This window comes from Gavialis gangeticus, unplaced genomic scaffold (genome assembly GCF_001723915.1).
Source record: "Gavialis gangeticus isolate Ggan-Ray unplaced genomic scaffold, GavGan_comp1, whole genome shotgun sequence".
Taxonomy (NCBI): domain Eukaryota; kingdom Metazoa; phylum Chordata; order Crocodylia; family Gavialidae; genus Gavialis; species Gavialis gangeticus.
This window is the reverse complement of record NW_017729006.1, coordinates 10,402,827-10,415,304: the sequence shown is the minus strand read 5'-3', so window position 1 is coordinate 10,415,304 and position 12,478 is coordinate 10,402,827. Positions and strand designations below refer to the sequence as shown.

The following is a 12,478-nucleotide window of genomic DNA, read 5'->3' as shown; positions in this document are numbered from 1 at the left end:
CGGTCAGGGCAGCTAGGGTCTGGAACCAACTTCCAAGAGAGGTGGTGCAGGCTCCTACCCTGGGGGTTTTTAAGAGGAGGTTAGATGAACACCTTGCTGGGGTCGTTTGACCCCAGTTCTCTTTCCTGCCATGGCAGGGGGTCGGACTAGATGATCTGCTCCGGTCCCTTCCGACCCTAGAAACTATGAAACTATGAAAAGTCCTATGAAATGGAAGGCAATAAGTAGGCTTCCATTTTAACAATACTGCTTATTCTTTTCTTTGGTAGGACTGGTTTGTGGGTTCGCTGAGTCAGGGCTGGTCTTTCTTGTTTGTAGAGTGGGTGGACATATATGCATCTTTGACCTAGGCACATGGAAATTGTGATAATGCTGTAGTTAATGATGATATCAGGAAAAATACCTTGGTTTTCATTGTCTGGGGGTAGAAGAACAAGTTGATTTCATTGGGTTAGAGCTGCTGCTTCTCAATTTTTGGTCCTACTTTATGAATAAACCAGATAAATGCGGGCAAAATGTGCTTGTGAAGTACAGGCCTGCATATGGGTCTACTAGCAACCTGTTTAAGGAATTGCTTGAGGACTTTAACAAGAAAGGCAGCTGCAAGTACTACTGTAAAGGTAAAGTTGCCCTGGCTGGAAGAGGGACAGAGATGGGCAAAGGAAAGAATGAGGGGGTACGAATGTGACATGAGAGAATAGTTCTTAGCTGGAACTGAAGTTTCACATTCAGGCTTTGGCAGAAGTCAGTGGAAGTGACAGTATGGTTCCTTCTCTCTGGTTTGGTCTAATTTGGATAGATCAGAAGGCCCAGCAATGTCCTTGTGCAATGTTTTTCAATCTGTGGTCCGTGGACCCCTGGGGGTCTGCAGATTTGTGTAAGGAGTCTACAAAAGATGACTGATCAATTAAGTGTGTGAATACCCATGCTTACAATTCAAGGGGCTCTGCACCTCCATTCAACATTTTTTAGGGGTCTGCAAATGAAAAAGGTTGAAAACTACTGTCTTAGTGGACTTTGGAGTCCCAGAAGATGGTGCAGGTGGCAGCTGTGATGGTAAATCTTGCTGCTTGCTTCTTTGTCTGTGTATTTTGCTGCTTCCACTTAGTGTCCTTGCTTTCCCTAGTAAACAAATCTAAGAGGCTGTAAACTCATCTTATTAAAATGAATGAATTAAAGTACGTTTAAGCTATTTTAACTAAACATTTCCTCCTATTTCTGGAATTTGAAGCCCAAAGTCTATATAAACCTGTAAATTCTCCTGGAATTTTGAAGACCCATTATTACTATATTTTTCTCACAACATGCACAATATAGCAAATATCAGCAGCTGGAAATTGTGGGTGCACATTATAAGTGAGGAAATATGGTAATAGTGGTTTCTATATTTAAGCATCTGCCAGAGTTCTTCAAATACATCTTGTTCTGATTGGTCACTTATATAATGCTCCTCTTCATTCCAGAGGGACGTACCAACATGAGAGCTAGATAGGTAGCTTCATTTCTGATCAAAGGTAATGGCAGATGATTCTTTGAAGCTCATTCCTAGCCTATGAAGGATGTATAGGAGTGTACATGGACAATTCTGTTCCAGGCTACTTCTACAACTATCACATTAGACGAGGGCTAATCAGGATTTTTTTTAACTAAATGTTTTTCATTGGAAAATACTGATCTATTGTTGTAACCAAAATTATTTGTGGGAAGTGACCAACTGGAATGAAGAAGAACATCATATGATTGACATTCCCTGTCTTGGATCCTCTTTGCTTGGTGAGGGGTGACTTTCCTTCTAACCAGCCTATGTACACCTACAGTCTGTTCTTTACAGCTAAACTCTTCGCTTGTTGAGTTTTCTGGTGTCTGACTTTTCTGAAAGGTGTGCACTGATTAGTATCCTGTAAGCATCAATCTTTGCCTGAATTTTCTGTGGTGGAACTGAATGTTTCGAAAAGGCTTTTTAATGCCAGGTTTAAAAAAAAAAAAAATCTTTCTCCGGTTCTGACAATAATTTGAGAGCATAATTGCTTTGCCTTATTCCTTATGATCTTTTTCGATTGTGTAAATGTTTAACTAATGTTGATCCAAACGCAAAGCTATCCGATGTTCTCTGAAGTCTTGGTTTTTCACATTTTGATTGTTTAGGCTGTGGATGTTGACTATGTATATGCATAAACAAGGGTATTCAAACTATCTTAATTTTTTTTCACATCGCCTTCCTCAATTTATACAAATGAAAGTGCCACATCCAATTATTCTGAGACTGTCAATATTTCTTTCCTAAATTTCCCCTCCTCCCCAAGTCACTGTTTCAGCTTCTGCCTGTTAAATTTATCTTTGCTTTACTGTAATACTATATCTTTCCTGTATGCCATATAACTTGTTTGCAAGAATGCTGACTTGCATTTTAATCAGTTTAACAATTTTTTTTGCTGTGTATTCGATCTTTGTGTTTCACTAGGCATCTGTTTTCAGTGTTTCATTTGTTGTTACCTGTGGTACTTTGCCTTCTTTTAATATGGCATACTTCACTTGCAATTTCTAAGTTTCTGCGACTAGAATGAAGTTTGCTGTAATTTGTAAGGCACTAATTTAATCACATGAAGGCTGAAATTTTGATTACTTTGTCAACTAGATTTTTCAAACCTTTTCTGTGGTTTTCAGAGACTTAAGTTTAAGCCTACAATTATCTTATTAATTAAATTTTAATATTCATATGAGAGGTATTTAAAGCATTAAAGCCTCTCACTTATGGTTTGCACAATGAAGTAATATTAATTGCATAGAATTTTAAATTATTATTCTTTAAAAGTTCCGTTCAATTCATTGCGATAACTTGTTTTAAAATTGCTGGAAAACAGCATCTGTGGTTACTGAATATCAGACTAAATGTGTCTAAGAAAATGTTTGCAGTCAAGGTCATTTTAGCAAGATATCCCTTGCTATCAATGGCTTTGTCCTTAACTGTACTTCTAGTATCATTTTTTTTTCTACACAGATTGGAAACTCTTATTAGAAAGCCTCTATTGGGGAATTTTTGACTTCTGTTGGAATAGAACTAAGACGGTGGTGCACGTTTGTTTAATTTTGGGGCCAGAGCTGACTGGATTGATGACTGGCTTCAGCTTAGGGACTGTACCAGGCCCAGTTCAACCCCAATGCAGTCCTGGGATCAGAGCTGACAATTAGCTGATTGTTGGTCCTGGCCTAGACAGCTCAAGTTTGAGACCTGTGTCTGTCTAGCTCAGGCTGGCAATCAGCTGATTATTAAAACCGTGTGCCTGGCAGCTCTGGCTGGCCTGTCAGGTGCAGAGGACCAGAGCTTCTTGCAGGGGGGACTGAAGAGCTTCCCCTGCCAGGGACTTCAGTCCCCACCATCAGGAGCGTCTGAGTACCTGTGCCTGACAGGGGAAACCCTTCTTCTATCCCCCCATCCCCAGCCTTGGCTGGGGCCAAAAATCAGTTGATTGTCAGTCATGGGGCCATTCCAGACCCCAGTGCAGTCTTGGTCCCAAGACTGACAGTCAACTGATTGTTAACCCTCAGCCTCACATTAAATGCAAGATACTATACAAGCCAGCCATACAAATGATCTACACTATATGGAACGATTTTCTGGCCTGTGTCGTATTTTTATGGTGCCTTAAACTGTGTACATGTGTAGCATCCTACCCATTAATGCTGTGATTAACACAATATTTGTGGTAGAAGTACCATGTGTAGAAGGAGCTTAGAGGCCTATTGAGTTTTTGTCTGTGTAGTGACATGGATTAGAAGAACACCTGCCTTGAAACACTTGTAATCAAATTAATTTTAAAATACAATACATATGAGGTTGCATAGTGAATTCTATGAATGTTAAGTCAAGTGCATCTCATTGTGGCCAGTAAATCTGATCAGTAAGCAGCATTTTAGAAGTAGCACAAATAATATGGTGCCTTTTACTGGAGATTATCAGTGTTTACAAATTCTGTAAACTTGACCACAGCTAATACAACTAGTTGAAGCAGGTAGACTTTGTTTAATCTCTGGTGTATTAAGACTTTTGAGCTGTAGTTTGAATCTGCACACTTTCTAAACCTATTAACTATTGTTGCAGTATTTGAGTTAGTAGATTTCTGACTAATTGCTAGAAGGTCCAGGCTACCTAGGTACAAATGTGTATTTGTAAATGTTGGCCAACTGAAAAGAGTATTTGGTTTGAATCTAAATATATTTAGCAATGAAGTTGTTTTTTGCATCGATTCTTAAAAACATGAAGTATAACTTGTTATTTCTGTTGCTTCTGTGCATTCACACCAGTCTGAGTAAATAAAGTAAAAAGAATATAGCTACAGAAGCTGTATCTGTTATGTTTGTCTGGTAAGAATTTTGCTAGAGCTATAAAAGTATCCAGAGATGCATTTAGTTTAAATATTGTCTTTTGAGACCCATTATATCAAATAAAAAGGCATACGAAGAAATCCTAAGGTCAAATTCTTTTGAGGAAATCACAGAAATGGGTGTTGGTGGTAGTATGACAAGTTCAGTAAAAAATCCCATCACTCCCTGAATCAGTGGGAAGAAGATAGCGTGAGGATGGCAGGGGACGTGAGACAGTGCCTAGAAGGAATGTTCTGCGAATATGTGTGTAGTAAGAAGGGAGTTGGTCCATCTTCTTTTTTAGGTCCTCTCACTTCACATTGGCTGGGGCTGGAGAGATGAGGTTGCTGTGATCAAGGTTACAGTATGTCTTGCTTTAAATGGGAGGACATCTGCTTTATTGCACGCCATGTGAATCCCCCTGCAAGAGATTCCTGCAGTGTGTGCACCAGGCTGCTGCCCCTCCCATCTTGAGGATCATGCACCCTTGGAATCAAATTCTCTGTAGAGAATTCCCATGGCATGCATATTGGTCTGTTGGTCCTTGACTTGGGGTATGTATCTATAAGCAGGGGAACCCCCATGGGGGGGGCCGCATTCCTTAGAGCCCAGTACCTGGGCTCCTGACGTCCAGGAAATGGCAGGTGTGTGACCCTATAAGACAAGGGTCCTAGTGACATCTGTGGGGCTAAGTACAGACCGCCAGAAAGTCCAAGGCTGAATTGATTCAGTTTTTGCAGGTTAATTTAAGCTGCAGATTGAAACAGAAGTGAACAGACATTTACCTTTTGATTCAAGAAATGGAACCACATGCCTGCAGTGGTTCAGGCCAGTAGCAAGGGGGCACTAGAGCATGGCTCTTTGGTATGCAGCCAGCATGGGCTGTATGTTTGCTGCTTCTTCCTGCTGTGCCTGAGGTCTTTGAGATTTGCAGTCCAAAATCACAGCAGCAAGACACTGCAGTGTTGTTTATCATTTCCTTTTCCTGCTTCCAGGTGCCTCTGGGATTTGTAGTCCACAGTTGCAGCCAGCAGTATGTCTGAATGGGGGAAGGGGTGTTTAATGCCCCCTCCCTGGCCCCAGACCCCAGCTGGGATTTGCCTGGGGGAGAGGGGTAGTCCCCTTCCCCCTCCCGTCCAGACTAGGCTGCATCTCCAGCCAGGCTTGCTCCCCCAACAACCCTTTGTTAGTAAGTCCTCACTGCTCCAGCTAGGGAGCAGAGGGGCGGGGCCAGCCCTGCTGTCTGCTAAACATGCTGGGGGACTGTGATTTAACTTGAACCAGGAAGGGGTCTGGGACAGAAGTTTCATAAACTGGTTTGACCCAGATCACTTAAGTCTACATTCAACCAGGTTTATCTTAAACCAGTTTCAGCCATTTTCAAACTGGTTTATGTGCACAGAGCTGCTGTTCTGTTACAGGTTTATTAAACCAGTTTCTGATTACTTAAACCTGTTTGTGTAACTTCTGTCCCTAGCCTAGATGCCAATGAAGCAAATCAGCTGTGTTGGGACTCATCCCAGCACAATGAGTCCTACTCCAAAGATGATGTCTACCTATGATTTTCATTCATCTTTTTTGTCTCCTGGTCATATCTCCCTGTCTCCTTTTGTAAAGGACAAATCAGTACCAGTTGGTGGCATCTGAAAAATGATGGTAATTATTCATCCTTCTGAGTTTATTTAGGGATAAATTCTGAATCTTTCTAGTCACAACTTAATAACCTGGAGCACGGGACCAAATTTTAACTGTGGTATAAGTTGGTATAACTTCTCTTTATTTCAGTGGCTTTATACCTGCATCATATACTGATGCATTTGGTGGTCTTGTTTCTGGAAAAGGGGTGAAAGAAAAATGAATGAGTACTGTACTCTAAAGCCCATGAAACTCAAATGCATTATGGATTTAAACATTCTTTGTCTTTTGAGCTATATGTGGAGTGCCAGAAGTTTAACTTGCCTGAGTACTGAACAGCCCCTACACAACTCATTCAGTTGTGAAAATCCTAAGAAAAAAGTGGGAAGGTAACTCGGTAGTGATCTAACCCAACCTTTCCTGAAAGCAGGGATGTCCCTGTCTAAAACATGATGTAATGTAGGTTCCATGGCCTCTCTACTGCTAAGTACTCTTACAGGTAGATTGGATATTAAATTGATTATCTCCTTCCTCTTTTTAAGTCTGCTATTTCTTTTTCCTTTACGCAGTCCAGATCTAGAAACAGGTGAACTTTCTCCCTGAAATTTGTGTGGTGGTGGTGGTAGTGGGTGTGTGTGGAAGGAATCAGTTACTATGTCTTATAAAAACACCCGTCACCATTTAATGAGTCTTCAAAAGAATCAGCTTGGGTTCTGTAAATGAAATCCTCAGCAAGGAATCTCTGCTTGAATTTGTAACAGAAAAGGAGTTGGCCTACTCTTTCAGATGGTTACTTTTGAAAATATAAAACATAAATCTTGAGTGCTAAATATTAGTTTTGCCTTAATTACTTTAGAATTGGTATTTTTAAGTGGCCAAGGCCCTGTCAATTTTATAGGTTTTAATTGGAAATCAAAAAATCTTTCTTTCCTCATGAGTCTGAAATTTCTCTCTCTCATGTTAATACTCAGTTAGTCAATTAATTTATGGTTGTACAGGTGGTGTGAACCTGTAAGTACTCGTATCATCATCTGACTGTGCTGAAGCCTTGCTTATTCCTTTAACAAATTGCAGATCATGAGCCAAGTGGAGGGACAGCAGAAGAACCTTGTGCAAGCCATTGAATCCCTTCCAAGTTCTGGACCTCTCTCTGCCTTTGACCAGGACTTGCTGCTTTTAAAAGCTACCTCTGCAGCCACCCTGAGCTGCCTTGGAGAATGTCTGAATTTATTACAGCAGAGCATGCATCAAGTGGGCCAACACAGTAATAGGACATTGCCTTCAGGTGAGTACAAGCTGTCTCTTTGCTGATTTCTTATATATTTATATATTTAAAAGCATGGTAGGATAGACTTTTCCTTAAAGAAGTTCTTGAGAAGAACACAGCATAAGTTAGTGCTAGTGTAAAACACCAGCTTTTTCTTCTCAACCACAAAAAATTGTGAAGCCTATCAAAATTGGAAAAAGGGGACAGCTTTTGTTAAGTGTCTTCAGAGTGAACAGATGATGAAAATAGCAAATGTTGAGAGTGCAAAATCTTTATGGTATTTTTTATTAATAATTTTTCTTTAAGACTTCTTTAAAGCTAGGTTAATTTAACATGATGTATTCGGAAGTGGAACATTTGTCTTCATTTCTTTCTAAATAGATATCGCCAAAGAAGATTGCATCACCTCTGTACAAACACTGTATATTGACTCAGTGTTCATAGGGTTTTTTGAGTCTGGAAGGACTAAACAATATTTCCTTTTTTATTACCATGAGTGCATGGTTACTTGCAAAACTAGGACCCTGATCTACAAACTCAGATCCCTGCAGCTACCTGGTGAGCTGCAGTTGAATGTTCACCCTGTCTTAAGCTGGTGAACGCTTGTGGCAGGCTTCTTTTGGAGTAGTGTGTTCGGTGGTGCTGTTGATGCATGATCAGATCCATATGGATGATCAGGACTTGGTTAAGACCAGGAGTGTGATGGGTTGATGCTAGATATTGCTTTATTCTTGTACTTGAATTTTTAATAAAAACCTTCTCTGTCAAATTAGTTACTTCTGGTTAAGACCCATACAGTGCCAAAGAAAACTGAGCAGGAAGCCCATTGAATACTTCCATTGTTGGGGACAGCACTGAAGATAATGTGGAGGAGAATGGCAAAAAGATGTAAGGATGTGTGTGGAGGAGCAGAAAGATGGCACAGATGAGGCCATTTTTGGAGCTATGTGGCTCTTGGCAAACTGTTGTTATTCAGATGTTTTCATGCCAGGATAATAAGTATTCCTGCCTTATTTCAGACTTTTACACAGCTTGTTACATGTTTTGAGTATTTCATACTCTTGTAAGAAGCGCAAAAGAGCATCTTTCATTTTCCAAACTGCAGTTCTGCAGTCTTTGCTGGACATGCAAGTAAAATATAAATATTTAAACAGTAAATCTAGGTAGCATTTATTTTTGAGAATAGCTTTTTGAGTCCTTGTCCCTTTTTAGGCCCTTTTAGTGTAGTTTAAAGCAAAGATGAAAAGTATACTTCAAAGAAGAGTGATAGTTTCAGTTTTTGCACATCTGGCCTCTTCATTATTTGTTTGAAACAAACTACATGAAGATGATAGACTTCTGAGCCCATACGGAACATTATGTGGTCCTAAAAATAAGAACTTTATCCTGAAATTGAAAATACTATCTTCATTCGTAAGAATTCAGCACACCTTATCAAAGATTTCTGTAGAAATCTTTGTAGAGATTTTGCTCAAAATCTGCTGACAACAGGTCTGAGGGATCTTCACTTGCTGTGAGAACTTGGATACATATGTTTCAAACCCCTTCAACTAGGAAAGAAAATCAGGAGAAACAAACTAAAAAGCTGCTAAAATATTTACAGTTTGCTCCCTGCTAAGAGGAAGCTGGTGAAATGAGATTTTTTTTTATTATTATTTTATTTCCTCTCCCGAAACTGTTATACAATGCAGCCACCTAAAAAAACCAGTGGCTGAGAGGTTTGTTTACCAGTTTCTCCTGAAAAAGGAATCCTGTTCAGAGTCTCTGGTAAGATTATCATTTTGGAGGAATTGATTGAGTAAGCAGTTTTGAGATTCCTCAGAGCAGAATAAAATTTAGCTAATCAAGCTAATTCTAGTGTTTCTAAGTAATCCTTCAGCAAATTCTAAATTGGAGATTGTCCAGAGAGGGTTTTGTTATACCAAGTGCTGGAAGTTTATTTTTCAGCTAACAGGTTGATCCAGGTTGTCAGGCCGGATATCAGTAGGCAAAAAAATTCCTACTAGCTCAACATCCATTCTCCACTCCAAGGATGTTTGAAACATTTCATAATCTGATCTGAGCTCAGATGACAGCCTGCTTGGATAGTGTGTGCATAAGTAATACATCAGTAAAAGCAGAATTGGCATAGTCTAGTGTCACCTCATTATTCTTTGCCTAAATTAAAAGAAGCCTTTCCTCAAGAATTCTTCATTGCAAGTCCACCAATCTTCTACATCAGAGGTTGGCAACTGAGGGTATGTGGGCTAGATATAGCCCACAATACCATTGGATCAGGTCTGCAGACAGGCAGGGCTTTGCCTGTGGGTACTTTTTCCTGTGCTGCTGCAGGGATAAGCAGTGTGTATGGGCGGGTTCTAGCATCTGCTTTCATCTGCCCGCAGGGTGGGGTGTTCTGGTCAGTAGCTAGGAAAGGTTTTACCTACCTCTGTGTAACAGTCAAGGGTGAACTTGGACAAACCTGCTTTACTGCTTCCTGCCTCAAAACTAACAAAGACAGTCCAGCAGAGAGACAACCTAGTTACCTAGGCTAGGGACAGAAGTTGCATATAAACCGGTTTAAGTGATCAGAAACTGGTTTAAACTTGTAACAGAACAGAAGTCCAGTGGACATTAAACCAGTTTCAAAATGGCTGAAGCTGATTTAAGATAAACCTGGTTGAATGTAGTATCAGACTTAACTGATTGAGATCAAACTGGTTTATGGAACTTCTGTCCCAGACCCCTTCCTGGTTCAAGTTGAAGCATAGTCCCCCAACATCCCAAGATGCTTTGCAGATCTGGGCTGGGCTGTGCTGTCTGCTCCAGAGAACAGGGCTGGACCGGGGCGGGGGGTGGAGAGATGCTGACAGGGGCAGCAGCCCCTATCATGGTATCTGGGGAAGCACTAGCCTCTTCCTAGTGGGGGTGTTGCTCTGCAGGTGGGAGTAGGGTGGGCAGAGCTGCCGCAGCCTGTGCATAGTGAGTGGCAGCAGGGCTTGGAGGGGTGGCTAAGCTGAATTTTGGGGTGGCCATAGGCCCCCAAGCCCCATCTGCCCTGCTCTACCTGCAGTGCAACCTCCACGCTGGGTAGAGGCTTGCACTCCCCAGGACACCATGACAGGGGCTGCTGCCCTTGTTAGGGTCCCTTCCCACACCTACTGCTCCAGTGGCGGGGGCATGGCCAGACACTGGCCAGCATGGCCCCCTAAGGCAAAGGGGGCAGGGAGGGGGCTTATTCTCCCCTCCATTTCTCCCCCCCCCTCCCGGGGAATCCCAGCTGATGTCTGCCTGGCTGGGGGCAAGTGGCAGAGGCAGTGGCTAGGGCTGGCAGACCCCGGCTGTGGTCCCCTGGTGGGAGAGAAGAGGGTGGGGGAATAAAAACCTGTTTTGCCTTAGGGGGCCATGCCTGCCGGTGTCTGACCACGACGCTGCCTCTGCCACTGGGGCAGCATGGGGGCAGGGGGACCCTGACAAGGGCTGCGTACACCCCAGCCAGGCAAATGGCAGCTGTGGTCCCCTCGTGGGAGAGGGGAGGGAGGGGGGAATAAACCCCCTTCTTGCCTCCTTCATCTTAAGGGGCCATGCTGGGCTGATGTCTGGCTGGGAACTAGGGGCTGGCTACATTCCCCTTCTCCCTCCACTGTCCAAAAGCATGGCAAGGGCTGCTTCCTCGCTTCTCTTCCAGGTATACCCTGGCTGGTGTTTCTGCAGGCCAGGGTGGGGGTTTAAACCTCTCCTCAGTCATACTCAGGCTGCTAGGGCCTGGCCATGCCCTCCCCACCTCAGCCCAGCCTCCCTCCAGCCTTCTGGCCACTGTGGAAGGGACGAGAGGGTTTGTTCTAGTGCATGCTTGCTTCTGGCTTGAGCCAATGCAAGCATGTGGCTGCATTTCCAAAATCAAAAGTGAATGTCTCTTTACTTTCTTGCCAGTTCAATCTTTGCAGGTTAGACTAACCTGCAAAGATTGAATCAATTCAGGCTCAGGCTTTTTGAACGTCTGTGCTTAGCCCTGCAGAAATGAGAATTGGATTTACAAATGTTCAATGTGCATTTACCTTTCTTCCCTGCACGGAGTTCATATTGTAGAGAGAGAGAGAGAGAGAGAGAGAAAGAAGACATAGAAAAATAAATTGGATGTATGGGTTAAAGTACATAGCTGTCTTCTCATCCTTATTGCCTGTTGTTGATCCAGGAGGGAATATTCCTTTTTGCTGTATGCCATGCATCTGCATTGTTATTCCAGGCTTTTAAAGCAAAGACTTTTACTGTACTTGGACTTTAAGTGGTTGAATTTGGCCTGTCGTCACAAAGATTAACAGTTTGGCAATGGTGGGTGTCGTAAATATTTTGAAGAGAGGGTCTTGCTCTTAAATTCTATATTTTTCTATATTGGTTACCAGTCTTTGATGTTGAGTCTGTTACCAAGAATCAAAATTAAATCATGGATCTGTGCAAGTCCTAATTGCATACCTTTCTTAGGACTGCACTCCCTCAAATTTATAGCATAAGTCTCATGCTACTACTATTATACCATGTAGATGGATGTAAAAATTATATTGCTATGAAAGGATACAGATTACTTACCTAAAAAGCAAGTGTGAGCACAGTTGTGTGTGTGTGTGTGTGTGTGTGTGTGTGTGTGTGTGTGTGTGTCTGTCTCACAAGCTTTTGTGGGCTGAAACTGACTTCCCTTCTGGTTGCCAAATGAGCCTGCTATATAAGGTCTTGACTTTAGTGCAAAAAAAGCAATCTTAATATTACAGTTTATGACTTCTTACTGTTTTTATGTACTGGTTTTGTTTTCCTTCTAAATAGACATTGCTAAATGAGAGAGGAAAGGAAATTATGTTCTCCTCTTTATCTGTGGGCATGTCTACATGAGAGACTTCACTGTGCAGCAGAATAATTTGCTGCGCAGTAGAGCATCACCATCTACAAGTATGTGACAATTAGGGTGCAGTAGACTAATTTACTGTGCTGCCAGATAGTCCTGTCAGATGCAAGTGGTATCTGGTAGCAGTAAATTACAGCGCCTAAATGTATACGTAGATGGGATTAGTTTAGTCTGGCTCAAATTGAGCCATAGCATATTCAGTCACATTAATTGCACATGTAGATGTGCCCTGTATGTTTTCTGTAAGTAAAGAATCTACCAATTGGGAGAAAAATACCTTCCTTATGTTGAATGTAACCACTTCATGGAAAATACATAATCTATTTTGCATTGGTTTT

General features: G+C 41.9%; 1 protein-coding gene across 1 annotated transcript in view; it reads left to right on the top strand.

Annotated features, from left to right (window-relative positions):
- The window catches only part of OSBPL10 (oxysterol binding protein like 10), a 195,424-nt gene that overhangs the window by 96,041 nt on the left and 86,905 nt on the right, over nucleotides 1–12,478 (top strand). The window contains exon 5 of the mRNA XM_019508706.1: nucleotides 7,072–7,282. Coding sequence (XP_019364251.1) covers nucleotides 7,072–7,282 — 211 coding nt within the window. The remainder of the gene's footprint in view (nucleotides 1–7,071; nucleotides 7,283–12,478) is intronic.